The 26,472-nt window shown below is 37.9% G+C and overlaps 1 protein-coding gene across 2 annotated transcripts in view; it reads right to left on the bottom strand.

Annotated features, from left to right (window-relative positions):
• Nucleotides 1-66: 66 nt before the first annotated feature.
• LOC139944061 (tectonin beta-propeller repeat-containing protein 1-like) overlaps nt 67-26,472 on the bottom strand; it is a 40,016-nt gene continuing 13,610 nt past the window's right edge. The window contains exons 12-25 of one of the 2 annotated variants that reach the window (XM_071941014.1): nt 25,954-26,103; nt 25,118-25,263; nt 24,596-24,723; nt 23,467-23,569; nt 20,962-21,058; nt 19,758-19,837; nt 18,543-18,605; nt 18,084-18,258; nt 17,351-17,486; nt 16,855-16,947; nt 14,982-15,088; nt 7,983-8,090; nt 5,426-5,487; nt 3,710-3,867 (exon numbers count right to left, since the gene is read on the bottom strand). In XM_071941014.1, coding sequence (XP_071797115.1) covers nt 3,849-3,867; nt 5,426-5,487; nt 7,983-8,090; nt 14,982-15,088; nt 16,855-16,947; nt 17,351-17,486; nt 18,084-18,258; nt 18,543-18,605; nt 19,758-19,837; nt 20,962-21,058; nt 23,467-23,569; nt 24,596-24,723; nt 25,118-25,263; nt 25,954-26,103 — 1,467 coding nt within the window. In that variant the 3' untranslated portion in view covers nt 3,710-3,848. Of the gene's footprint in view, nt 3,868-5,425; nt 5,488-7,982; nt 8,091-14,981; nt 15,089-16,854; nt 16,948-17,350; nt 17,487-18,083; nt 18,259-18,542; nt 18,606-19,757; nt 19,838-20,961; nt 21,059-23,466; nt 23,570-24,595; nt 24,724-25,117; nt 25,264-25,953; nt 26,104-26,472 lie in introns of both variants that reach the window. The other variant, XM_071941013.1, reaches the window with a different exon arrangement.

The following is a 26,472-nucleotide window of genomic DNA, read 5'->3' as shown; positions in this document are numbered from 1 at the left end:
ACTTTTTAAAACAACTATACTGGAACACTATTTGTTATAACAGCAATTGCTTGACAGAGGGGGGGGGGGAGGTGGCTCATTAATACCAAAGTAGTGTTGCATTTCATCACTGGTTTACACAGTAAAAGATAGTGCAAGAAAATAATTCAACTGAAATATTGATTTTAGTGCCCATAACAATACAAATACAATGAACTGCTTTGATGGAAGTTGACTTAATCATAAGAGAGATACAGATAAAGAAACAAAACAAGTGGAGAGAAGTTGTTGTAAATAGTCATAAGTTGTCTCTTTAGTGTGTTTGGAGATACACTTAGCATGGAGCTATAGCTCCATACCCTTAATAACTACTGCCTCCAGCCATTTTGAGATGTGGGCCAGATTTCATAAAGCTGTTGAGCAGATAATTCTGCTTAGCAAATTTGTTTGCTATAAATGAGTGGGTACCAGTCGCAGCAATGGTATCTGTATTGTATTTTGGCGGGTAACCTATTTTTTATAAGTAAGAGCGTGCTTAGCAAGTTGTTGTGCTTACACCGTTTATGATTGTGCTATGGTGAACCATAACTGCACTATTTGTGGTTTGGGTTAATCTGCCTGTTGGACCAAATACAAACGGTTTCGCCATATGTATTTCAAAATGGTTCTAATGCAGTATCATGTGTGTAGGCCTATAAGTTGGTGTGTTAGCCATTGACTAAAAAAAAGCCCAAAACGTTTTGGATCATCAGCTTTTTTTAGGTTTTTATTACCAGTCTATGTGCCTTTTGGACAACCTGTAACATCTACTTCTGTCACCAGGCACTGATTCTGAAATTAGGCCTTGGTATAGCATTATGACGGTTTGATTTCCGACGTGTTAGTGTGCAGAATGAATGAGTGCAACACCCTTGTCACATACGGTACGAAGTTGTGCGCGTTTAGATGGTTGATTTCGAGACCTCAAATTCTAAACTTGAGGTCTCAAAATCAAATTCGTGGAAAATTACCTGTTTCTTGAAAACTATGTCACTTCAGAGAAAGCCGTTTCTCACAATGTTTTACACCATTACTCTTTCCCCATTACTCATCACTAAGTAAGGTTTTATGCTAATAGCTTAATGTGAAACCACTCGTTTTGTCCGCCATGCCACTCCTGCAAAGAGCCATACGGCGGACAACTCTGGAGTGAAAGACGGGTACTTTCAACACGATTTAGAGGGAATTAGTTCCAATTTCACTCAAAAAGAGTGACACAGATTGACTTTCGGGAGAAGAGAGTGAAACTTTCACTCTTTTACATTAAAGGCAGTGGACACTATTGGTAATTACTCAAAATAATTATCAGCATAAAACCTCACTTTATAACGAGTAATGGGGAGAGGTTGATAGTATAAAACATTGTGAGAAACGGCTCCCCCTGAAGTGGCGTAGTTTTCGAGAAAGAAGTAATTTTCCACGAATTTGATTTCGAGACATCAAGTTTAGAATTTGAGGTCTCGAAATCAACCATCTGAAAGCACACAACTTCGTGTGACAAGGGTGTTTTTTCTTTCATAATTATATCGCAACTCCGACGACCAATCGAGCTCAAATTTTCACAGGTTTGTTATTTTATGCATATGTTGAGATACACCAAGTGAGAAGACTGGTCTTTGACAATTACCAATAATGTCCCCTGGCTTTAAGAGAGTGCTTTCATGAGTCCTGTGAATAAAATGCCTGTGCTACACACATCAGTGTAAGGGTAAAATCAACACTAATATGTAAAATGCTATCGTTGATAATTGCTCAAAATTTACAATGTATTGCAAGGTGTTGCACTTACATAATCGTTAGTCATATCAATAAAATATATTAATGTTTATTTATTTTGTAAATATTTACATGCATAATAAGTTCAACCTCCCCCTGGAGGTGACTGAAAGATACAATACATTGCACTTCAAAATATATCTCTTAAGAAAAAAACTGATCGGAGATTACTTCTTTACAATTATAATAAACCAAGGAGGTAGGTCTAACTCTACCTCCATGATTAAAGTCACCTGGAAGTGGTATTTTTTCAAAATAAAGCTTTTGTCACTAATATATGTGTTTTGATGAGTGGAATGTGAATAAACAGTTACCTAAGGTTTTAACAAATCAGTTCTTATGTTATTTACAAATTTAAGAGTAGACCCCGACCCGAGAGGGCGCTGTTCGTGACGTCAATCGAGGCAGACTTTGCCTGTAATGCGTAGAGTAAACACAATTGCAAAGTACATGTACGGACCAAGTCGTGATTTTGTATGTTTCAAATGTTTGTTTTTTTCCGGCAATGCCGACCAGGTGTATTGCTGCTGAATGCAGAAAACACTTTTTGAAATGTACCAACTCACGATTTGGATGACATGTACTTTGTACTTTGCACGTGTGTTTACTATACGCATTGCAGGCAAAGTCTGCCTCGATTGACATCACAAAAGGGGTAGGCGGAGTCAGCCCCCAAACAACTTTATATATTTTTTAAACATATAAATCGTGACAAACAATTACTAAAAAAATTGTTTTATTGTTCGTAAGCATATACTCTTAAGTTTGAAAGAAAAAAAAAATCTATTTCCAGGTGACTTTAAACCAAGAAAATATATGTTAGTTTGTTATGTATGGCCTGTCCCATACTAATACTTCATTTATAAATTATATACTGCTTTCATTCAGTATGGCCAGTGTACACTACTAAAGAACTTTTTATTAACAAACTATGTCATCGTTTTGTGCTTACAGAGAGAAGCAGTAACACAGTTTCTTTTTCACAACTGTCTATACATTAAAGCTGTTCTTACTTACAGCTGTTCTTTGTGCATAAAAGCGTTGCACGTTATATGCAAGGTGTCTTTATTTTATTTTGTTTCCTGTGTATGGCTGTTCTGAACTTCTTTCGGCTCAGAATTCTTCTTTCTTTACGAGCTAAGAGAATTTTTTCAAAGCATGTGTTTTCTTGATATTGTCCCAGGCTTGGCTGACTTAATTGGGTAGACAATTCGTTTGAAGGAGGAAATCTCCACAACTAAATAAACTACTTGTCATTGTTATACCGCATATTAAAATCAATGTCAGTTTAAGTATATCATGAAATATTAAAGGAGTCTAAAACGTGTTTAAATAATAGGACTGCACACAATTGTATCTTTAGTCTGAAATTATCAAAAAAACATGTGAGAATTCTTACACTGTATTGGTCTCACAGTGTTAAATCATTTTATAGGGCAAGGCTGGAAATATAAACTTATAACACAAATAGTTTGTGACACTTACTTCGACCTCATAAGTTTAACTATAGGCCCTACTGCATTTAAAAAAAGGAGAACATTTATTTTTCTTTTAAGTAAACATAAAGATTGAGGAATGCAACTTAGTCGAATTAAAGCTATGAGGGTTCAACATTTTAACAGCATCCTCTGTGAAAGAGAAACACTAAACACTGACTTGTTACATCTTCATTTAATGTTAGTCTTACATGTACATCAGGGATAAAGAATATATTGTTTTTACCCTGACAGCAATGTGTATGCACTGTATACTTTCCTGAGTTCTGTTAAAAAATCCAAAGGCAAGATCACTCTTTCACAGAACTTGAGAAAGTGTACTTGAGAAAGTAACATCTTAAGATCATATCTGTAATTTCAGTCAACTCAGTGTATCTCTGTCAAGCTAAGTGGTTGAAGGTATAATTTCTTATTTCAGTCAGCAAAGCACGTTGTCTCTAGAGCTAGTGTAGGGTTTGAAGAGTTCATCTGTAATCTCTGTCTGACCCTGTACCGTGGCTTGAGCTATGTCATCCATCTTGACCTCTGGTGACCTTTCTTTTGCACATGCCCTTATCGTCAAGTGTTTGACCCCTCCCTGCAGAAGAGAATCGAAAAAAGAAAACAAATGAAGCGACTCTTGGTAGCAACATTTTATAGGGAGGTCTAAGCATTTCTAAACTTCCTGACAGAAAACATCTCCAATACTTATAGATGCAAATACACACATTATCTTCAGGACAAAGCTAGACTTGGAAGTGGGATGTTTTCTACATGAGTTATGATATCTGAATAAAAAGACAAAAACATTGTTTTTCTATCTGCCGTTTTCTATGCAAACAAAAACTTACAAAGTGACCACAAACTTCTGAAGTTTTACTTAAAAAAAAAAAAAAGGTTATTTATGCTACCTGCTCTTTTTTATGACAAGTTCACAACATGCTACCACAAACCTCTTTATATATGTATATAACATCTCCAAGACATCAGTTTGTTTATGTTACCTGCTTTTTCCTACTCTGACAAATTCACAGGCTCATGGCCGTGCGATAAAGGCAATCGTCTTCAGCTCGGTCCTTTATCATACAGCCACGACCATGCTGGATTTAAGCGGCCATTTTAAGAACTTGTCGACACTCTTTTATTCCCTTATTAGTAGTAATTAGCTAATGTATCTACTGATACCACAACGCCCACACCAATAAGAACTAAAATGTGGTTTCAATAATGTGCATGACATTAAATATTCGTGACTGGGTACAGTTTTAGAAAGATGAAGGTGTATTTATGGTTAGTACGATGCATGAGTACTTTACTTGCGTATATTCATACCATCCCATCACCACCACCAACAACTCAATGTGTTCAGAAAGATGTGTGCAGAACAGCATATTCCTGACTGTGGTTTTGTTCATGTGCATAACTTGCACAAAGATACAACCATACTGCAGTTATGGGAAACCATAATTGCAATATGGTACAAGCTCGGATGTAGTGTTTCTTATTCTGTCCACACACCGTGCTAAAAGATAAACCTGAAGTGGTTTAGAGTCGAACCACCCACGCCAACCGATTTATTAAAGTTTTCAGAGCGTTCAGACACACAAAGTTAAACCAAATGATTAAAACATGCTTGAAACCGACTTTAGTACTGTGTCTGAACGACCCCTTTTAAGACAGTTGACTGCAATCTGTCTTTGTTTAAATACTTTCCCTGCAAAGAGTATGACGAGAGATATAACACAGACACAGAAGCAGGTCACTTTGGTTATTAATGAAAGTTTTGACACTACATGATTTTATCTCTCTGTACCACAAACCAGCTACATTTACACTATGACAACATAAAGTTAGTCTACTCTAATACACACTGATTGAAAACATTATTTTTAAGCACATCGCTTAACAGTAGAAGAAAGCCTGCAAAAATAATAAGCTGCACGAAACAACTTAACAGGACACATAGAAATGATCTTCTTGTGTAGCCGCATGGCTGACGCAGTGCATAAGTTAAAAAGATTTATTTTGTTAATAAGATTTATGAGTATTACCTAACTATAAAAGACCGATACATACACTAGGTTTCACAGTAAAAGTACATGTTATTGTTATTGTGCAGCGTTAGGCAATGGTAAGTGCAGCAGCTCTGATCTTACTTGCAAATGACCTCAGTTGACCTTTGAGAACACGCTCGGACAACAATGTCCTTTATATCCATCTGTAAAGGAGGGAAAAATGTCACAAACGACTTTCCAATGAATGGGTTAGATTGGAAGATGAGTTATCCTATTGGTATTACATTAAGTCCAGGCATACGCACTGGTAGCTGGTAGCCCCCCCCCCCCCCCCCGGGCTACAAATCTGGCATACGTTTGTGCCTTATTTAACCTAAAGGCCATGTCACATGCAAAAGTTTACAGGCAACCGGTTCAAGGCAATCTCCAATATGCATCATGACATTGCCTAGAGGTCAAAGTTCATTGGCTGATCCTGTGCGCTGTGAGTACACATCTGCACACAGGCCTGAAGTTTTGAAATACAAAACACGTCAGTACCATTAAATCTAGCCACATATTTGTATTGAGTCACTGGTCACCATATGGATACCAATCATTTACAAATAATGAATTGTTTTCCTGATATCATCAGCGGCATCAGTTTCCTGAATCTGTCAATCGTCGCGGGACAGCAACAACTTTGAAGAAAAAAAAACGATCGCGATTGTTCCATCAATGGATCAAGTATGATCAATTCTGGCGGTTTGTTTATTTTAGATAATTTGGCTAAGTTGGCCAATGCCCTAGAGTGCACTGTGCGTGAGAGTCAGCTCCATTGCTGTCAGGCTGTGGTCTCGGTTTCTCACTTAAAGGATTCGGGTACTTTTTCAAAATGTCCACAGATTTACAATAAACTTACAGGGTTTGAAGATAATGATAGTGGAAAGCTTCCCTTCAAATATTACTACCTGAGGTTGTGTAGTTTTTGAGAAATGAGTAAAACAAGTCACAAAATAATTTTGGTCTTGTGATACCAAAACTATGTTAGCATGTAAAATCCCCTTAACCAGTTATGATATTATACCAAAACCATAGCATAACTGGTTTATACGTTTTTACATGCTAAAACTGAGACGAAAGTTATTACTTTTACTCATTTCTCAAAAACTACAGCACCTCAGTAAGTAAAATTTCAAGGGAAGCTTTCTACTATCATAATCTTCAAACTGTGTAAGTTTAATGTAAATCTGTGGACATCGTGTTTTTTGTTAGGAAAAAGTACATACGTTTGGTAATTGTCAAAGACCAGTGTTCTCACTTGGTGTATCCCATCATAAGCATAAAATAACAAGCCTGTGAAAATTTGGGCTCAATTAGTCATCGAAGTTGCGAGAAAATGATGAAAGAAAAAAAACCTTTGTTGGACACAATTGTGTGCTTCGTGCTAGGAATAAAAGACTTCTAGCTAGAAGTCTTTTAATATTTTAGTGAGAAATTACCTCTTTCTCAAAAACTACGTTACTTCAGAGGGAGTCATTTCCCACAATGTGTTATACTATCAACAGCTCTCCAATTCTTGTTACCAAGTCAGTTTTTAAGTTAATATTTGTTTTGAGTAATTACCAAACATGTACCTTCCCTTTAAGTGCCAAAATCAGAGGCTAAGTTTCTTGCCACTGTGAAAACAAGATTGGGAAAATACACCAGGCCTGGACTAACACAGAGGCCACGGAGACCATGGTCTTCGTTGCCCTGGGCCCAGTTTCATGGCTCTGCTTACCGCCGATTCTGCGCTTTCGATCACGATTCCCCACTTACATGCAAGCGCCAAATTTCTTCGCTAGCCTTGTAAGCCTAGAATGCCTAGTACGGGGAGTACGCACGCGCAGAAGCCAAAATTCGCCGCTAACCCGTGCAATACGCTTGCCGTAAGCACAGAATTCCCTGCTTCCGTAAGCGCCGATTCTGTGCTTACGGTAAGCAGAGCCATGAAATTGGGCCCTGGTCTTGGCCTTAGTGCCCTTTCAAAAGTTTCCCGTAGACTTTAAGATTTTCCAAAAGACGTGCCCTTTCTCATAGACATAAAGATTTTCCTCTCCAATGGAAGTGCCCTTTCCAATAGACTTCACAATTTTCCAATTGAAGTGCCCTTCGCAAAAATCAAAATGACCTTGCCCTTTCATAGAATTTTACATGCCCAGTCAGTTTCCCTCGTTGTTTATTATTTGATATTTAAAAAGAAATAGTCACATCCCCTCATGGTGACCCCATCACTGCCACTTCCCAGGTTAAACAGTAGAAACAGGCTTGATCCCTTGACTGGTGCCTCCAGTCAAAATAGGGCTAGATAGCTTAGTTGGTAGAGAACCAGTGCAGGTTCAAATCCCGTTCCAGTCATAATTTGTTTGAATTTGCCCACAATTCGAAACCAGTCAAGTACGCTTGTGGTTTATTACTTGAAAGTCGTTCTGAAATACAGATTTACGATTCCTGATGGTTGTGGGTTCAAATCCCATTCTAGTAATATCTTGTTTTGTTTGTTTGTCCATAATTGATTTACTCGTAACCAGTCCAGTCCATCCTAAAGTATAAGATAACATAACGAATAAATAGAAAAGGGACCAAATTAGTATCGCATTTTGAGAGATTTTGTGTGGATAAGAAAAACAATCTTAGTGACAGCAATGAGGTGTATACTCTAACATCCTGCACTTACCCCTGCTCCCTTGTCCCAGGATGTGCCTGTGGGTCTTTTGAGCGTGATACCCTCTCGCCGGCATATTACACCCCTGGAGCCGTTTGACTCATCAGCGATTATCCAAACCTGTTGGAGGAAAGAAATGATTAGGAACTAAAACAATCACATTGGAATATTAAGACTGGCTAAGAACTTCCATTTTCTCATGAGATTTGAGGGTTTATTTTCATCTTTATGCTAGTGTACATATAATTGCACCGAACTGAAGTAACCGTCTTACTGAATCACCATTCAATTTGATCTTAATGTATGGTTTTGAATGAAAGATAAATTATGAAAGCCTGCAGTTTGATATTATGTGGCGAATTATACAGGTGACAGTTAACCCTCCTACTGTCTGACCATTCAATTTCATCTTTATGTATGGTTTTGAATGATACGTAGATGAATTATGAAAGCCTGCAGTTTGATATCATGTGGTGAATTACACAGGTCACAGTCAACCCTCCTACTGTCTGACCATTCAATTTCATCTTTATGTATGGTTTTGAATGATAGATGAATTATGAAAGCCTGCAGTTTGATATTATGTGGCGAATTACACAGGTGACAGTTAAACCTCCTCCTGTCTGACCATTCAATTTTATCTTAATGTATGGTTTTGAATGAAAGATGAATTATGAAAGTCTGCAAGGATATCATGTGGTGAATTACACAGGACAAAGTCAACCCTCCTACTGTCTGACCATTCAATATCATTTTTATGTATGGTTTTGAATGATAGATGAATTATGAAAGCCTGCAGTTTGATATCATGTGGTGAATTACACAGGACAAACTTAACCCTCCTACTGTTTACACTGTTGCTACCTCATTATTGGTTTAATCGTCTCTCATTGGCTTATTACTGCTGGGGTGGATTTCACAAAGAGTTAGGACTAGTCTTATCACGAGTTAGGACCAGTTACTAGTCCTAACTTAGGACTATCCATGAAATTTGTATTTCTCCTAGGACTAGTCCTAAGTTAGGACTAGTCCCAACTCTTTGTGAAATCGACCCCTGGCTGTATAGCTGTTCCGAACTGTCTCCAAACAAAACGGCATGTGGCTGGCCTGTATGCTTCATTTTTGAAAGGGCAAGGGCACCAAGGCATTTTCTCCTTGGTTAAGGGCACCCTAGGAGGAAATGGTAAATTTCTACTTGACCAAATCAAGGGCACCAAGGCAATCCCCTTCATTGCCTCCATGAAGTATCAGGCCTAATGTGGTATACATGTAAATTACATTTTGTTTAATGGCCTCATGTTTTAACCCCAGCAGAGTCAATTGTTTTCTTCGGAAACCCTCTGTATTGTAATGTTGTATTTTGGAAATTGCTTTTTACCTTTGTATCTAACGCTTTGAGGCCTTTTTGGCAACTTGGCGCTTTATAAATATCTTTTTATTATTTTATTTATTATTATTTTTCTGAAGGGCAACAACTGCTTGGATCAAACCATTAAAAACTTTCCCCATACAAGTAAATACAGTCTCCTGACAGTGACTAGAGAAAGCGTTGAGACCATTAAGAACTCACTCCGTGTAAGTGCACTTAATAATGATCATATAGACGATGTGACCTTTGACATCACATGTTTACAAAAGAGCCACAGAGCCTAGACTTCCTGCAGGCATGATTTGTACACAGCCTAACAGAAGAAATCATAAAATCTTATATTGTAAGGAGATTGCACTGTCTATTTTTTTATCAACTTTTGATTTGATGAAAGGGGGCACATCTCAAAACTTGTCCAGCTTTTACTTTCATAACTCTTGGATTTATGTGGAAATTATGACACAAAATGTAAACTTTCCCATATGACCTGTGCAGTATTGTGCCTGCCAGAATACTCAAAGAATGCACAAGGTCACACTTATTGTAAACAAAGTTCACATGGTCTATAAGCTAAAGTAGTAGTCCCAGCCAATTTTGTCTCTTCCACAAAGTAGTTAAAAAGCAAGACAGTTCTTTTCAGAACTTTGAACTCTCCAGAAAATCCAAAAATTTACTCTGCGGTAGTAGAATATAAAGCAAGACACTTCTCTAAAGAAATAAAAATCTACCTAGCAAGTAGACACACACATGATGTCACAAACCAAATATGTATTGATACCTCGACATGCGATGCCTCAAATCCCATATAAATACTGTAGACAGTAATACTTGAAAACTGTGATGACTGCTTTATACTTTTCACTAACCACACGTATAAAACAACCCACATGTGTTCATGAGAAATCAATCAGTGCTTAATCAAATGTTCTTTTTGCCTTAATCAAACCATTACAGCAATGTCATCTAAAATGTGACTTTGAATGTACAGTCATCGAGTCTGATCCATGTGCAGGCAGGAATCTTCTTTACATTGTACATGTTTTTAAAGGGTTTGGGTAATTTGTACGTCAAAAAACACCAACGTTCACATAGTTCTTGTAAAATGCTGTTTTTGGCGAGCTGCTTTAGCAGTATGCGAGCCTATGTAATACCGATTTTGTCCATCCGTCTGTCTGTCCGTCCGTCCGTCCGCACTCAGTGGAAATGTAAAGTTTTTGGTTTAAGTTTTAGTCTTTGAGTTGAGTTGTTTTTGGTATGTACAAGCCATAGTGAGATTGTTATATATACTTGTCAGTTATTTTTTGTAGTTTTTAGCTATGTTTTCCAATAATGTTGACGTCTTTGGAATAAGAAAATTTTAAAGTTTTTGGAATAATTTTTTTTTTAAAGTTTTTGGAATACAAAAAATTTTTTTTTTCAGGCTCAAAGTCAAACATTGACATCTGGATTTTAAAGAAACAAACTCAAACTTAAATCTTAAAGTTTTGAAATAATTTGTTTAAACAAAAACCAATCTCTCTGCCACTGGTTCCAGTTGAATGAGCTAAAACATAAAATGATCATAACTCCTGATTGCAATGATGTACTGACTTGAAACTTAAGTCAAATATTGCTTCTGTCGTATAGATACATATGAAAAGATAAAATTCAAAGAGTGCATCAATGGTTCCAGTTGAATGAGCTGAAACAATGAAAACCTTTAATGGTCATAACTTCTTATTGCAACGATGTACTGACTTGAAACCTAATACATTGCTTCTGTCGTATAGATACATATGAAAAGATAAAATTCAAAGAGTGCATCAATGGTTCCAGTTGAATGAGCTGAAACAATGAAAACCTTAAATGGTCATAACTTCTTATTGCAACAATGTACTGAATTGAAACTATTCTTCTGGAAAAGGCAACGTGTCCCTTTAAATGGTCATCACTCTTTATTGCAATGATGTACAGATTTAAAACTTCAATCAAATATTGCTGCTTACATGTAGATAATATGAAAAGATGAAAACCTTAAATGGTCTTAACTTCATACTTGTCAATGTCTCCTCCCCTGTGACCATCAGTTGATCAAATGATTGGTTTTTCTGTCAGTCATTGGTTCTATCTGGCGATCGGCAGCTCGCCATGGCAGCTTCGCTGTCTAGTTTGTTTAGTTCAAGTGTGTACGTGCGTTTTTGTGTGTGCTGGTGTGGTGTGTGTCTTGCCGAAGGTGTGTGGTTGCTGTTTAATTTTATTCCCCTTTTTGCTTGTGAATTTTATACAATACTTTTTATATATAAATTGTTGTTCTCTTAGTGATGTCCTTTTAATCTTTTTAAAATATTGTATCATAGTTGCAATTCAGTTTTTATGCTGTGATGGCTATTGTCAATAAACCTTTTATCTATCTAATCTATCTATCTATCATCTAGATTTATACATTAAAGTAGATGTTTACCTGGAATGATGTAAGAAAGCTTATTACTTGACGAGATGTTTTTGAAAAATGAGTACAACAATTACACAACAAACATTTGTCCCAGTGAGATGAACATTATTTTAGCACGCGACTCTCTTGAAAACATAACTCTGTGATTCTCATCTTTTTTTCTCAAAAACTTGACGATTAATGAAGCTGAACCTCAGGTAAATTATATTACATACATCTTGGTTCACAATGAGTAGGGATTCAAGTCATGGCCAACAACTTGATCTTGAAACCCTTTAAAGGTACTGGACACTATTGGTATTTGTCGAAGACCAGTATTCTCACTTGGTGTATGGGGAGAGGTTAATAGAATAAAACATTGTGAGAAATGGCTCCCTCTGAAGTGACGTAGTTTTCGAGAAAGAAGTTACTTTCCATGAATTTGATTTCGAGACCTCAAGTTTAGAATTTGAGGTTTCGAAATCAAGCATCTGACAGCACACATTTTTGTGTGACAAGAGTGTTTATTTCTTTCATGGTTATCTCGCAATTCCGACGACCAATCAAGCTCAAATTTTCACAGGTTTGTTATTTTATGCATATATTGAGATACATGTACACCAAGTGAGAAGACTGGTCTTTGACAGTTACCAATAATGTCCAGTGTCTTTAAGCCATGTAAAATAGGGTAACATTAAACATCCCATGTCTGAGTCCACAATGCTGTTATAATCCACGTCAGGCATCTAATATAACCCACTGCTTGTATGGAAGTCGTCCCTGATACAACACATTCACCAGTGTGTGGCAGGCTAAATTAGCCGTAACATTAAGCACCACATAGGAAATTATAGAATCAACCCAAAGACCGTCTTCTGTTTACCATAACGCCATCCTACATGTATGTTCTATGTTCTGGTTAATCCCATGCAAATTACTCTCTGAATCAGATAAACGATTTGTTTGTTCGGTTTTATTAGTGATAAGAATAGCTTCCGAGACAAAATCAGGAAAATCTCGCTCATAACCAACGATAATGCATGATGATGATGATGTATAGACACCGTGCACTGACTTCATATGTGGCTACTGTCTACTCATGGTCTGGTCCCAATTTCATTGAGCTGCTTAGCGGCCGAATTTGTGCTAACCGTGCGATTTCCATTTCATAGCGCTGCTAACCGTAAGAACAAGAAAAGGCATGCTAACCTTCAGGTGCTTACTACACCAAAACGGGGAAACCATGATGACATCCAATGACGACCGGTACATTGGGTCAACAAACTCAAAATCAAGTTCGATACTTCCAATCAAAAATTTAAATTCTGGACTTTGATATTAAAAATACAGATTTACCAAGAATTTGCAAATGTACAATTTCTTAAGAATGATTTTCCAAAGTTCATAGCAGATAATCTCTGGAAATTTGCTGAGAGGTCAGTGTGCTCTGCGGATAAGCAGCCCACAATGTAAACCGCAGAGCATATTATGGCCTAAAAAACAATACTGTACATAAGCCATGGCATATGGTCCGACTAGTTACAGTAAACCACACTACTTTGTCAAACCACCAAGTTCAAAAGAAAAAAATGCTATTAAAACCCATCTGCTGCCCTCTATTGACTCTATTAATCTAACTCCAAGCTTTACCTTGAAAATGTTTTCATTTCTACAAATTTCATGGCTTTTATTCTATGTCCTTTTAATGGAAGGAAGTAGGATTGAGGATCTGTAATACAGACATCTATAACATAATTTGTTGTAAAAGAGATTTACACGTATTTATGAAACCCACAAAAAAAATTGAGAATTTATTGGCAGTAAGGCAATGCAGTAGGACAATTTGGAATTATTCTTTAAGGAGCTTTTCCCCTCTTAGTTTTAGTTTTAGTTTTATTAGACTTTACACTGTCATAAAAATATAGAAATACAAATCGATACGAAAAAAAAAATAAAGAATCGAAATAGCTAAAAAATACCAAGCCAGTGAGTGGCGAGGAGGAACAGGTGACCAGCACCTCTACAAAGCCGTCCTGCCACAAGAAATGTCCCCTGAAACCCACCCCACAGCACAAAAACACCCAACCCACTGAAAAAAAATTGGATGGCTCCAGTGAGTGAAAAATTCCAAAGTCACGATCAGGAAAGAAAATTACCTAAACTCTGGTCACCACAGAGCCCTCAATAAACCCATCATGTGGATGACCAACGTACATATCCTTCCCAAGCTACTCATAGGGAATGATACATTGAATGATTAAGAACGAGTTAAATTGCGTCGCTTGTATCCAATAAACCCATAATTACCCCCAACATCAATCACTCGCTAAACTGGATTCTAAAATCGGCTCAGATACTCCCGACAAAAGGAGGGGGGAGGGGGGAGGGGGGAGGGGGGAAACCAGCACACGCTCTAGTTTGTCAAACAAGGCTATTAATTCACGGGGGAAACCACAGGAACATCTCAATAGTGTATTAATTTGATTGTTGTGTTATCAAGGAAATTAACCTAATCAGCTCCTATTTCTGGCGGAAGTCCCAACAGAGCGAGGGGGTATGTTGGACACACAGCAGGCCCGGTACGAGGGGTTTTGATGATCTGGTAATTTGGAAACGTTGAGTCGTGAGGTCGGCGCCGAATGGGCTGGCTCGGCAGGTAGTGTTGACAGGAAGAAGCATTAAGATGTTTCAAGTCACCCCGATGGTTACACACACGTGTGAGCTTATCATTCATGGTACGGTACGTGTTGAACAGGTGTTTCCACATGATTTCCAATAGGGTTTCTTTATCGCGAGGGAGGCAGGCACCAGACCACAGGCACAATTATCAATGCTATTCATAACATACACAAATGTACATGTACATAATGCACGGTACATGCATTTATTTGAACCTTCAGTTTTATTTCTATTAACTCTTACAACTGCCTTTCGTTGGCAGTTTGTAACAAATACTCTACATGCGCCAACAAAATAGGTGTAATTGTGTATAATTATCTGCATTTTCTATTTCTTTCTGTACTCTAATGTTTATCTATATTTATATCATTGTGCATTTAAAACATATTGAGTTTTGGCTCCAAAGTCAAACTGACTTTTGTGATGCACTCACTTCCCCAAAAGACACTGACCTCTAATGTTTATGCAACTGTAAGAAAAGTCTTTACAATGTGTCGTTCTGAGCATTGTCTAATAATGTTCACAATCAAAACAAAAGCATCTAAATGATTACCTGATCTTCGGGTCCAACAGAAACTTTCCTGACCTTGTTGCTAACGAGTATCCAGCGAGTTCCCTCAGGAAAGGTGGGTGTGATATTCTCTCGATACCACAAATTCACTGATAATAGGTGAAGAAAACAAAGGCAAGTTTTGATATAAGGATGTTTCTTAGTTAAGAGACTCCAGCTGGATCAACATGTTAAAGAATGGCTCAACGGTCAAATTGAGTTTTGGCTCCAAGGTTAAATTAAGAGTGGGCTCCATGGTCAATTTGAGTTTTTTTCTCCTTGGTCAAATAGAGTTTTGGCTCCAAGGTCAGTTTGAGTTTTGGCTCCTTGGTCAAATTGAGTTATAGCTCCATGGTCATATTGAGTTTTTTATCCATGGTCACATTGAGTTTTAGCTCCAAGGTCACATTGAGTTTTGGCTCCAAGGTCAAATTGAGATTATTCCTGGAAAACCTGTGGCATGAAGAGTTTTGAATTTTGTGGTAAAAAGACAAGATCTAAGATTATGTAGTAGAGAGTTCAAGATGCATGGTGCAGCTGAAGAAAATGACCTGTCATCCCAGGAGTGTCGAGACTTGGGTTCATTGAGGAGAAGCACGGTACTCCTGACATGTAACGTAAAAATGTCAGGGGTCCATTTCACAAAGAGTTCGGACCAGTCCTGTAACTCGTCCTAACTCAAGATAAGAATAGTCTTAAAGGCAGTGGACACTATTGGTAGTTACTCAAAATAGTTATTAGCATAAAACCTTACTTGGTAACAAGTAATGGGGAGTGGTTAGTATAGAACGTTGTGAGAAATGGCTCCCTCTGCAGTGGAGTAGTTTTCAAGAAAAACGTAATTTTCCATGAATTTGATTTCAAGACCTCAGATTTAGAATTTGAGGTCTCGAAATCAAGCATAAAAGGCACACAACTTCATATGACAAGGGTGTTTCTTCTTTCATTATTATCTCGCAACTTCAATGATCGATTGAGCTAAAATTTTCACAGGTTTATTATTTTATGCATATGTTGAGGGGCACCAACATTAAATTTTTCTTTTTATTACTATTTTTTTATTATTTTTAAAGATATAACTGCAGTTCACCACTTTAATAGCATAGCAGCTTGTTAGCAAGTCACGCTCAATGCAAATCATATCCGAGTCTCCGTGACTCATATGACTTCACATATTACTTGATGATGTATCTAATATGACTACGGTAAGCCGCTATGTTGACTCTAACTACCCAGGGGCTGAATGAAATCGAGTACAATCCCACAGGGAGTCCACCCAATGAGTGAATGTATTTCTTAATGGATTATCAGAGAAGGTATACCGGCACTGTTGAAAAGCAAGTCCAATTTTCCAACCCAATGGTTTTCACGAGATTATGCGATTTGCGGTAACGCCACAGAGGTATCCTACCGAGAGTTGCACATTGGCTCCTGCACGGTTAAAGGCACTGGACACGTTTGATAATTACTCGAAAAAATTGTTAGCATACAAACATTACTTGGTAACGAGCAATGGAGAGCTGTTGATTGTATAAAATATTGTGAGAAAGGGCTCCCTCTGAAGTAATGTAGTTTTTGAGAAAGAGGTTAATTCTCACTCAAATAATAAAGCGATAAACTTCAGGTCTGAAGCCTTTTTTTTAGGCATTTGAAAGCACACAAATTTGTGCAACAAGGGCGTTTTTTCTGTCATTATTCTCTTGCAACTTCAATGACCAATTGAGCCCAAATTTTCACAGATTTGTTATTGTATGCAGATGTTGGGATACACCAAGTGAGAACACTGGTCTTTGACAATTACCCATTGGTCCAGTGCCTTTAAAGGAATACACCTGTAACATTTTCAATCCTACTAGGATTGATAGAAGTAACTTACTCTGACTGTCTATAGCCCAGACTGATGTAGCTCCACATGATATCTGTATTAGAGGAGCTATCGCTGGTAGTGCAATGTGGAACCAAGTATCACCTATCAAAAATATTAATAATAATAATAATAATAATAAAAATAATAACAATAATGGTGGCTTTTATATATAGCTCATCCATCACTTAGTGACGCAGAAGGTGCTGTTACATACAGTATTTCCTGCAAGGGATGTGGGACTTCGTTTGAATTGTGACATCTAATGTACTCCTTTTAAATAGCACCATGTAATGATTTAAAAGGTGCCGTTGTGCAATATGCAGCCAATCAAAATAAAAGTGTATTATTTACACTGGGGTTCACCCCTTCTAATTTCGATAAGTGCACTGGGTTATTTTATGTGCATTACAAAACACATGGGACCAACAGCTTTATGTCCCATCCGAAGGACATAGAGCTAAACCTATTGATTACGAATTGATCAAAATTGAAACAATGTACAAACCTGTTGGATTCTGAGCATGGATTCCGTTGCGGAAGAACGCAGAGCCGTCCTTAGCGACGGCCCAGACGCGATAATTCCCCCCGACGGAGATAGATTGAAATGGCTGATCACTTGGAATATGGATCCAGCTATGACCCTGTTTGAATAAAAAAAATAATGCTCAAAGTTTTAAAGCAATTTTTAATTTTTATACTGTGCCGTAATGAGAATCAGGTGAGGCAGCAACATGAAATTGAAAACACTGCGACAAACCCATTATCTTAACGACGAGTGTACTAGGTTCTTTTATGTGTATTCCACAACATGAGTGACCAATGGCTTAACGTCTCATCCATAGGACAAGCAACAATGTTTGAGTGTCTTGCTTAAGGATCAAGAACAGGACTCGAACCCACACTCTCATGATCAGAAACATCAGAGCTCGAGTCCAGTATGCTTGCTTGTTCACAGGGCCAGAACACAACAATAGGGGCTAGCTTTTTAGAATTTCTTTTTAGAGTGCAAAGCCTGCTTATATTAATTTATCTTTGGTTTTGAAAGCCTTATACTATGCAAACTGGGGTGTTCCATATAGTTTTATGAATTATGAAGTTGATCTCAGTTGTTAAATATAAAAACAAAAATATTTAAACAAATTATTTAATTTTTGAGGTTTAAAAAAACAGATACAAAAATGTATCTAGTTAAAAACAGAAAAATCACACCCCTTCAAAGATGAACTTTGACCTCTTACCTCTGGACAGTGTCTGGTGACCCCTAGTCTCGTAACTACATCACCATTTGAGCTGATGGCCCAAAGTACAATAGGTCGGACCCATGTTTCATCTACATCAGGTTGCATAGATACGTCTATCAGAGACAGGTTTTGTAGCTCTTGCCAAGGGCCTGTTGTTAGTAACTGGCACTTTCTGTAAGAAATCAAACAATGGGGGAGTATTGTTGACGATCCAGTGCATCTAGGCTAGTGTTAAGACCGTCTTGTTTCACTTTTTTTCTTTTATTCATTCTGGTGGTGAAGGATTCGCAGGAAAGTGAACTTAAATCACTGTGCTAGCCCAGAACCCAATGTAACCCAGGCTTAGCAGTGAGTGATTTATAAATTATAGGTAAATCATAGTTGCTATGAATAGAAAGAAAATAAATGCTTTGGAAAATAACAGCATTTTTTAAAATCATTCCCTCAATATTGTACCTGATCCAGCGTCTCCTTCGAGCATAGTCATTCCATCGTTTGTCTTTGTGATAACCCTTCCGACTGAAACAGAATAATAAATATTACAAATGAAACAAGATTATGGGATGCGAGGCATTGTATGGTGAGGTATAAATATATACTGGGTTTACAGTAACACCATGTAGATTTCGTTCTTTAGAGACTTGTCTTGCTATATATGTTACTACTGCGGGGTAGATTGTTAGACTTCGGGAGACAAGATTGGCATCTTGTGGCTGAGCGGTTAAGAGCACAGGACTCAAGCCCTGGTGTTATCAGAGTGTGGGTTTGAGTCCCAGGGATGACACTTGTGTCCTTAGAAAGCAAGCACTTAACCACTATTGCTGCGTCCTTCAGATCATAAAGCTCTAGAGGTCCTGTGTGTTGTGTAACATACATAAAAGGACCAAGTCACACTTATCACTAAGAGAAGGGGTACATGTATGTTCCAGAGTTTGTGGCACAAATTTGCTTTCAGATGCTTAAAGGCAGTGGACACTATTGGTAATTGTCAAAGACTAGCCTTCACAGTTGGTGTATCTCAACATATGCATAAAATAACAAACCTGTGAAAATTTGAGCTCAATCGGTCATCGAAATTGCGAGATAATAATGTAAGAAAAAACCACCCTTGTCACACGAACTTGTGTGCGTTTAGATGGTTGATTTTGAGACCTCAAGTTCTAAATCTGAGGTCGTGAAATCAAATTTGTGGAAAATTACTTTTTTCTTGAAAACTACATCACTTCAGAGGGAGCTGTTTCTGACAATGTTTTATACCATCAACCTCTCCCCATTACTCGTTACCAAGTACATGTAAGGTTTTATGCTAATAATTATTTTAAGTAATTACCAACAGTGTCCACTGCCTTTAAAAAAGGCTCCGGGCCTGAAGTGGTTCATGTAATTTATTAGATTCAAATATTTGAGTGAGAAAGTACGTCTTTCTCTAAAACTATGTTACATGTATTTCAGAGGGATCCATTTCTCACAATATATAATACTATCAACGGCTCTCCATTGCTATGCTAATAACTATTTTGAGTAATTATCAATAGTCTCCATTGCCATTAACTTCATGTCACCTTAGCATTTAGAATTTTCCAATTATTTGGAGATTATATCTAATCTTAGTCCAAATCATGAATAATCGTGTAGTACAATCTCTTTTGATAGCGATTGTACAGTTATTACCTCTTATGGTCTTTGGCATATTGCCAGCCTGCATTGTCAGTACTCCCATGCACGGTAAAATCTATCCTCCATTCCGTTATCTGTAACACAGAAACAAAAACAAACAAATAAGTTGAACAAATAACCAACCCACAACCAAACAAAGGCACATGTAGTGCTAATTCCTTAATAGTTTTAGGCAGCTCAGATCATTCAACACCAACCTTCTTCACATTCCAAGCACACACTTCTCATGGGGAACCCGATCCTTTTCACACTCTGGCCCATCACCATGGAACGAACTCCCCCCGAAATCTCCAATAAGTCACTACTTATACCAGCTTCCAAACTTATTTGAAAACCTATTTTTGTGCTTAAATGTACATCATTGTAGGCCCACTTGCGTCTGCTTCTCTAATGCGCCAGGAGTGTCTTTTAGAGACAGACGTGGCGCATTACAAGAGGCCACTATAACTATTATTATTACCTTTCTTATATAGCGCTATTCATAATAACTGTATCAATGCGCTTTTTGTGCCCTGGTCAATGGGCAAATAACATCCCTTTAATCTTTGAGACAGCCCGAGCTGCCATGGGGCTCCAAAGGCTTTTTCATACACAATATCAACCTCTACCCTCGCAGGTGAAGAGAAGCAACTATTCTAAAGTATCTTACTCAAGGACACAAATGTCACAACCGGGATTCGAACCCACACTCTGGTGACATAACCACCAGAACTTGAATTCGATGCTGTTTTCCACCTGGCTATGACACTCTAGCATCCAAAATAAAGACAGTGGACACTATTGGTAAGTGTCAAACTAGTCTGCACAATTGGTGTATCTCAACATATGCATAAAATAACAAACCTGTGAAAATTTGAGCTCAATCAGTCGTCGAAGTTCTGAGATATTAATGAAAGAAAAAAACACCCTTCTTGCACCATGGTCACACCAAGTTGTGTGCTTTCAGATGCTTGATTTCGAGACCTCAAATTCTAAATCTGAGGTCTCGAAATCAAATTCATGGAAAATTACTTCTTTCTTGAAAACTACATCACTCCAGAGGGAGCTGTTTCTCATAGTGTTTTATACTATCAACCTCTCCCCATTACTCGTTACCAAGTAAGGTTTTATGCTAAAACTTATTTTGAGTAATGACCAATAGTGTCCACTGCCTTTAAAACTGCAGAGAGTCATGTGTAATGTAAGTTTTATGACTCACCCACTGCCAGTGCCTGGTAGGTGGGTTTACTGCTTCTTTGGAACATTCTATTTTGCCCGCCTCATCAGTCCACCCTGTTTCATTAATGGGAAAGGCCCTGGTAGGGATAAAGGGAAAGGCAAAATAAAACAAGGTTAACACAAAAATGATGTTAATTTGTTAAACCATGTACATGTACACTGATGTGTGTTAGCACTGTATTTATACTCTGTGAAAAAAATCACAGGCATATCACTTGATCGGATGCGAACCCACGACCTTTGAAGTTCTAGAGAAGTGTCTTACCGCAGCGATTTAAAAAATGAGGCTCAATACTCATCATTGAATTGTGAAACCCAAAGAAACTATAAAAGCCATGTCTCTGGACAATTTTCATCCAATTATGGGGATAATAATAATAATAATAATAATAAGACTTGTAATGCGCACATATCCACCCTGCTGGGTGTTCAAGGCGCAGTAAACCAAAACAAAACAAAACAAAAACACAACACAAAGAAAAACAGACACAACAAAATTAGTCATTGAAAACCTGTGACATAAGATAAGTTTTGAGAAGAGACTTGAATTTTGCGGTACAAAGACAAGATCGAAGATTAAGTGGTAGAGAGTTCCAGATGCGTGGCGCGGCTACAGAAAAAGACCTGTCACCCCATGAGTGTCGAGACTTGGGTTCAATGAGGAGAAGCATGGAACTTGATCGAAGATTCCTTGATGGAGTGTAAACTTGAAGCAGTTCAGAAATATAGTGGGGAGCCTTGCCATTTAGAGCTTTGTGGACAATGAGCATCAGCTTGAAGATGATTCGTTGAGAGATAGGGAGCCAGTGTAGTTGTTTCAGAATGGGGGTGATAGAACAGGATTTTCTAGACAGTGTCACAATGCGGGCAGCAGTATTTTGGAGCCGTTGAAGTCGGGAAATCTGGTTGTTAGGAAGACTGTAGAGAAGAGCATTGCCGTTGTCAAGACGAGAAGTAACAAATGCGTGAATGACCTTTTCAGTGGCACTTTTGTCCAAGTACTTGCGAATCTTACCTATATTCCTGATGTGATATGATGATAAACGAACAATGTTGTTGATGTGTGGCTGAAGTGTCATCGATGAATCAAAAATAACCCCTAAGTTCCGAGCTTTCAGCGAGGGAGCTATCCGAGCATCACCGATGGAGATGTATGGCACTGAAACCTTAGTTAACTGTTGACGTGACCCAAATAAAAGGAACTCTGTCTTATCATCATTTAACTTCAGGAAGTTTTGTTGTGTCCAACGTCGAATCTCTTGGATGCATTTCTCAAGTCTTGCAATAGATGCATTGGCGTTTTCTTGAGAAGATTTAAACGTGATGTATAGCTGAGTGTCGTCTGCGTACACATGGTAATTCAGATTAAATTTGAGGATGATGTCACGAATCGGTAAAGTGTACAGCGTAAACCACTGCGGGCCGAGTACCGACCCCTGTGGCACAGAGTAGTTCAAAACAACAGGGTCGGATATTGCAGTGCCAATACATACATGCTGAGTTCTGTTGTGGAGATACGATTTGCACCATGCTAGGGCTGTGTCCTCTATGCCAAGGTGATTCTGGAGCCGAGAGAGAAGGATGTTATGATCAACAGTGTCAAAAGCAGCACTCAAGTCTAGCAGGACTAGTGCTGTAAGGTTACCATTGTCCATAGAAGAGAGAATATCGTTGCTCACACGGACTAGTGCAGCCTCGGTCCCATGGAAAGGCTTGTATGCTGACTGGAATACGTCGGACAGGTTGAAAGTATGAATGTGATCAGAAATACGTGATGACACTACTCGTTCGATGACTTTTCCAAGATATTTTAAGTTTGCAACCGGTCTGTAGTTTTTGAATATCTCCTTGTCCAGGTTTGGTTTCTTGATGAGCGGCTTGATGTAGGAAACTTTGAGGCTATCGGGGAAACAACCGGAACTGAGAGATTCGTTTACAAGCTTAGTGATGTAGGGTACAAATATATCAATGTTTTGCTTTATCATGGATGTTGATACTGGATCCAGCTCACAGGATTTTGAAGGAGATTTCATAATAACCCTTTGAATCTCAGCAACAGTGGCAGGCTCAAACACAGATAGTCTACACTCTGGTTGAAGATGTGGCAATGTCTGCAGCACGTTGTAAGGGACTGATGAAAATGATGAGCGGATGTCTGAAATCTTGGTGACAAAGAATTTCTGGAACTCATTTGCTAAGTCCTGGTCATTGCATGGCAAACTGACCTCCCTGTCAACTTACCGTAACGTAAAACTAACAGGTCGAAAAAGGGTGCGGAAGACTTCTGCGCAACCACAGTAACTTAACAGGGCTGCTAATAAGTTCAATGTGTTGATTGCATGAAAATGTTGCGGAATATAAGTCCAGGTGTGAATGCACGGTAGAAAAGAGTTACACCAAAGCCAGTCACAGTAACTTTCTGCAAGGCAGCAGAAGAAAAAGTCTAACACGACTTTAGTCTAATAGTTCCATACAATAAGCTTACCTATCAGAGAATCCCAGAATAGGGTTCCAGCGTTGGTTTTCATAGATACACACGTATTTATGATCAGTCTGGGTTCCAATACCATTGCCGCTACTGCATCCACCTTAAACAACCACAACAAATTATCATCAATATGAAATACTGTATGCTTGTGTTCATACGTGTAGGTACAATGCTTGATTTGCAGAAAGAGAAATTCCCCTTAACGAAAGGCCTTTTAGGTCGTATTTTTGAAGTCACAACAGTAAACGTGGGAAAAATAAATGATGCCAATTGACTTCTTTTGACTTCATTGACAAATAAAGGGGGTCTACGTGTATATCAAATAATACGAAGCAGTGAAGTTGGTGCCAATTGAAAAAAACATACCAAAATCATGATCAGGTAAGGGAATACAAAAATCATGCATGCATTTTTCAGTTTTTGAAGGAAGACATTTGCTTAGTTAGGAGATTCATTCATTCATTTAAACTGATATTTATTTCCATACTTCATGAAAACAGAGTACAAACAATGTTTTTAAGGAATAACCAATAAACAAAGCTATTTAATGAGGGTGAGAAAAATAAATAAATAGAGTATGGAGGCATCATCTGGAAGCCGATGCTTATGTAGGGATGCCTGGGGACAGACAATAAACGGGGACAAGAACGAGCGGACTGACAAATATATAGATGACCATTTTTTGTGCACACTTTACGTTTAACTCTTTCATGTGATGACCGGTCGCTTTTTATTTTTTTGGGGGGGGGGAGGTGGGGTCGCCATTTGTACAAACAAGTAAATAATATTAATGTGTCCATATGATCAATTTAAATGAATAACATTTACATGAAGAGGGCTACATCCTACACTGGATAAACATAGCCTAAATGATGATGAAAATCATGAAATGGTTCAATGTGCGCCATTTCACATCTATTTCACATCTATTTCACATCTATTTCACATCTATTTCACATCTATTTCACATCTATTTCACATCTATTTCACATCTATTTCACATCTATTTCACATCTATTTCACATCTATTTCACATCTATTTCACATCTATTTCACATCTATTTCACATCTATTTCACATCTATTTCACATCTATTTCACATCTATTTAATGCTGTATGTATTCACCTTTAAACAGACCTCCACCATACGCTCCAGTGTAGACCCATGGGGTGTTGTCCATGCCCAGTCCCCATACCACGCCCGCTGGACACGCCTCTATCCTGGTCATGTGACCTCCGATCTGCCTCCAGAACCTGAAGAGGTATTGATGTGTATGTTAATGTTTCTGAAATCAGTATCTAAGCATTTAGTATCTCTGGAATGATCTGCCACAGCCTCTCAGGAATTCAATCTCAATATCTCAGTTCAGAATGAACTTATAAACATACCTCTTCAGCCATTAAGTTCCTTCTTTCTCGTTTGCACAGTGTATCCTTGGGAAAAGGCGCTTTATCAAATTCTTTATTTGTATTTAACATACTGATCCGACCCACGTGATTTGACGTGATATTTAGAAAGACTCTGCTAGGGTGGCAAGGTCAGGCTGTTTACTATTTGTTTGCATTTATACCAAATGTCCTTTTTGGTCAACTGGTATGCAGTTTGCAAACAGTATAATTCTGTTTTCTCAATTGCCAGTCTACTTACATAAGAGATGATGGGGCAGTCTCCATATTTGGCAAGGTATCATACACAAAGATGTCCCCTCTACATGTGATAAACCAAGCAGCTCTTGGCGATGGTGGACCTGTTATACCTCTACTCTCACAACAGGCAAGACTGATGGTTGACACCTAGGCAATTCCAAACAAAATGATACACCAAGGTGAAAAACGAATTTGTATAAAAGCTTAGTCTAACTGAAACTCAATGACGACAGTCTATATTTGATGATTAAGTGAAGAAAGTATCAAAATTGCATCATTCCAACACTTTTTCAGCTACTAAAGGAAAACAATGGTCTAAAGTGTAATGTCCAAAACACTCAAAATGTGATGTCCCTAACGCCATATTTTGTGCTCTAGAGACAAAATTTGCGACAAATTCTGTAAAATGTACCTCTACATCTTTTACACAGTATATAATTGACTTATTGGTACCAAAAAATACATTGATATGAACCCAAAACTCACAGACCTTTGTACAAATGTAAAGGGTAGTCAAATGCCTTGTCTAAAAAACGTAATGTTCGTAACAGCAGCATCAATGAGTGATATTTAATAACTTTATAAGAGATACAGACTGGAATTTCCAGTGTATGCTCTCCAGACGGACTACTATGTTGTGGGAATGAAAAATTTTAGATAAACATTTAGCAGATGTGTTCGCTGACCTTATGAACTTCTGAAAACTGTCTAAAATGTAAAATCTGTAATTCTGGAATTGCCCACCTATTAAAACAATGGCATTAAGGAGTTACGCAAAGATGTTCTCAAGGCTGTTTGTATATGTATACTAATTAATTTGACTGCTTTACAACTCACCCATTCCTGGAGCTCTTTGTCGTTGCCGACCCTCAGTTTGACGGGGCGGCGTTCTAGCACACGCTTGGCGGTGTAAATGGCAAAAGCTGGACGGTCAAAGTTATTCACCTCAAGCACACAGGTTATCTCACTCAATAAAATCTGGATTTGCTGAGATTGGAGAAAATAAAATAAATCAAAACGTTTTTAAATTAGCCACTTTGTCCCAATGGAGCTTCATAACCAAGTTTGTTTGTTTGTTTGTTTGGTTTATTTCCATTTGCACAACTTGAAAGTACATTAATAACAACAGTTATAATAGTACACATAATGAATGTTTATGAGTGCAATGGTGCGAATATGTTCATGAGTTGAAAGATGGAATGTTCTATTCAACGAGGCGGAGCCGAGTTGAATGGAACATTCCAGCTTTCAACGAATGAACATATATTCGCACCATTGCACAAATGAAAAACATTCATTATTTGTTTTATACAACATCCAAGTAGATCTTTGTCATTTTGAATAAAAGATACAACT

The sequence above is a fragment of the Asterias amurensis genome, chromosome 11 (assembly GCF_032118995.1).
Source record: "Asterias amurensis chromosome 11, ASM3211899v1".
Lineage (NCBI taxonomy): Eukaryota > Metazoa > Echinodermata > Asteroidea > Forcipulatida > Asteriidae > Asterias > Asterias amurensis.
The sequence above is the reverse complement of the archived record's forward strand: the minus strand, read 5'-3'. Positions and strand labels throughout refer to the sequence as shown.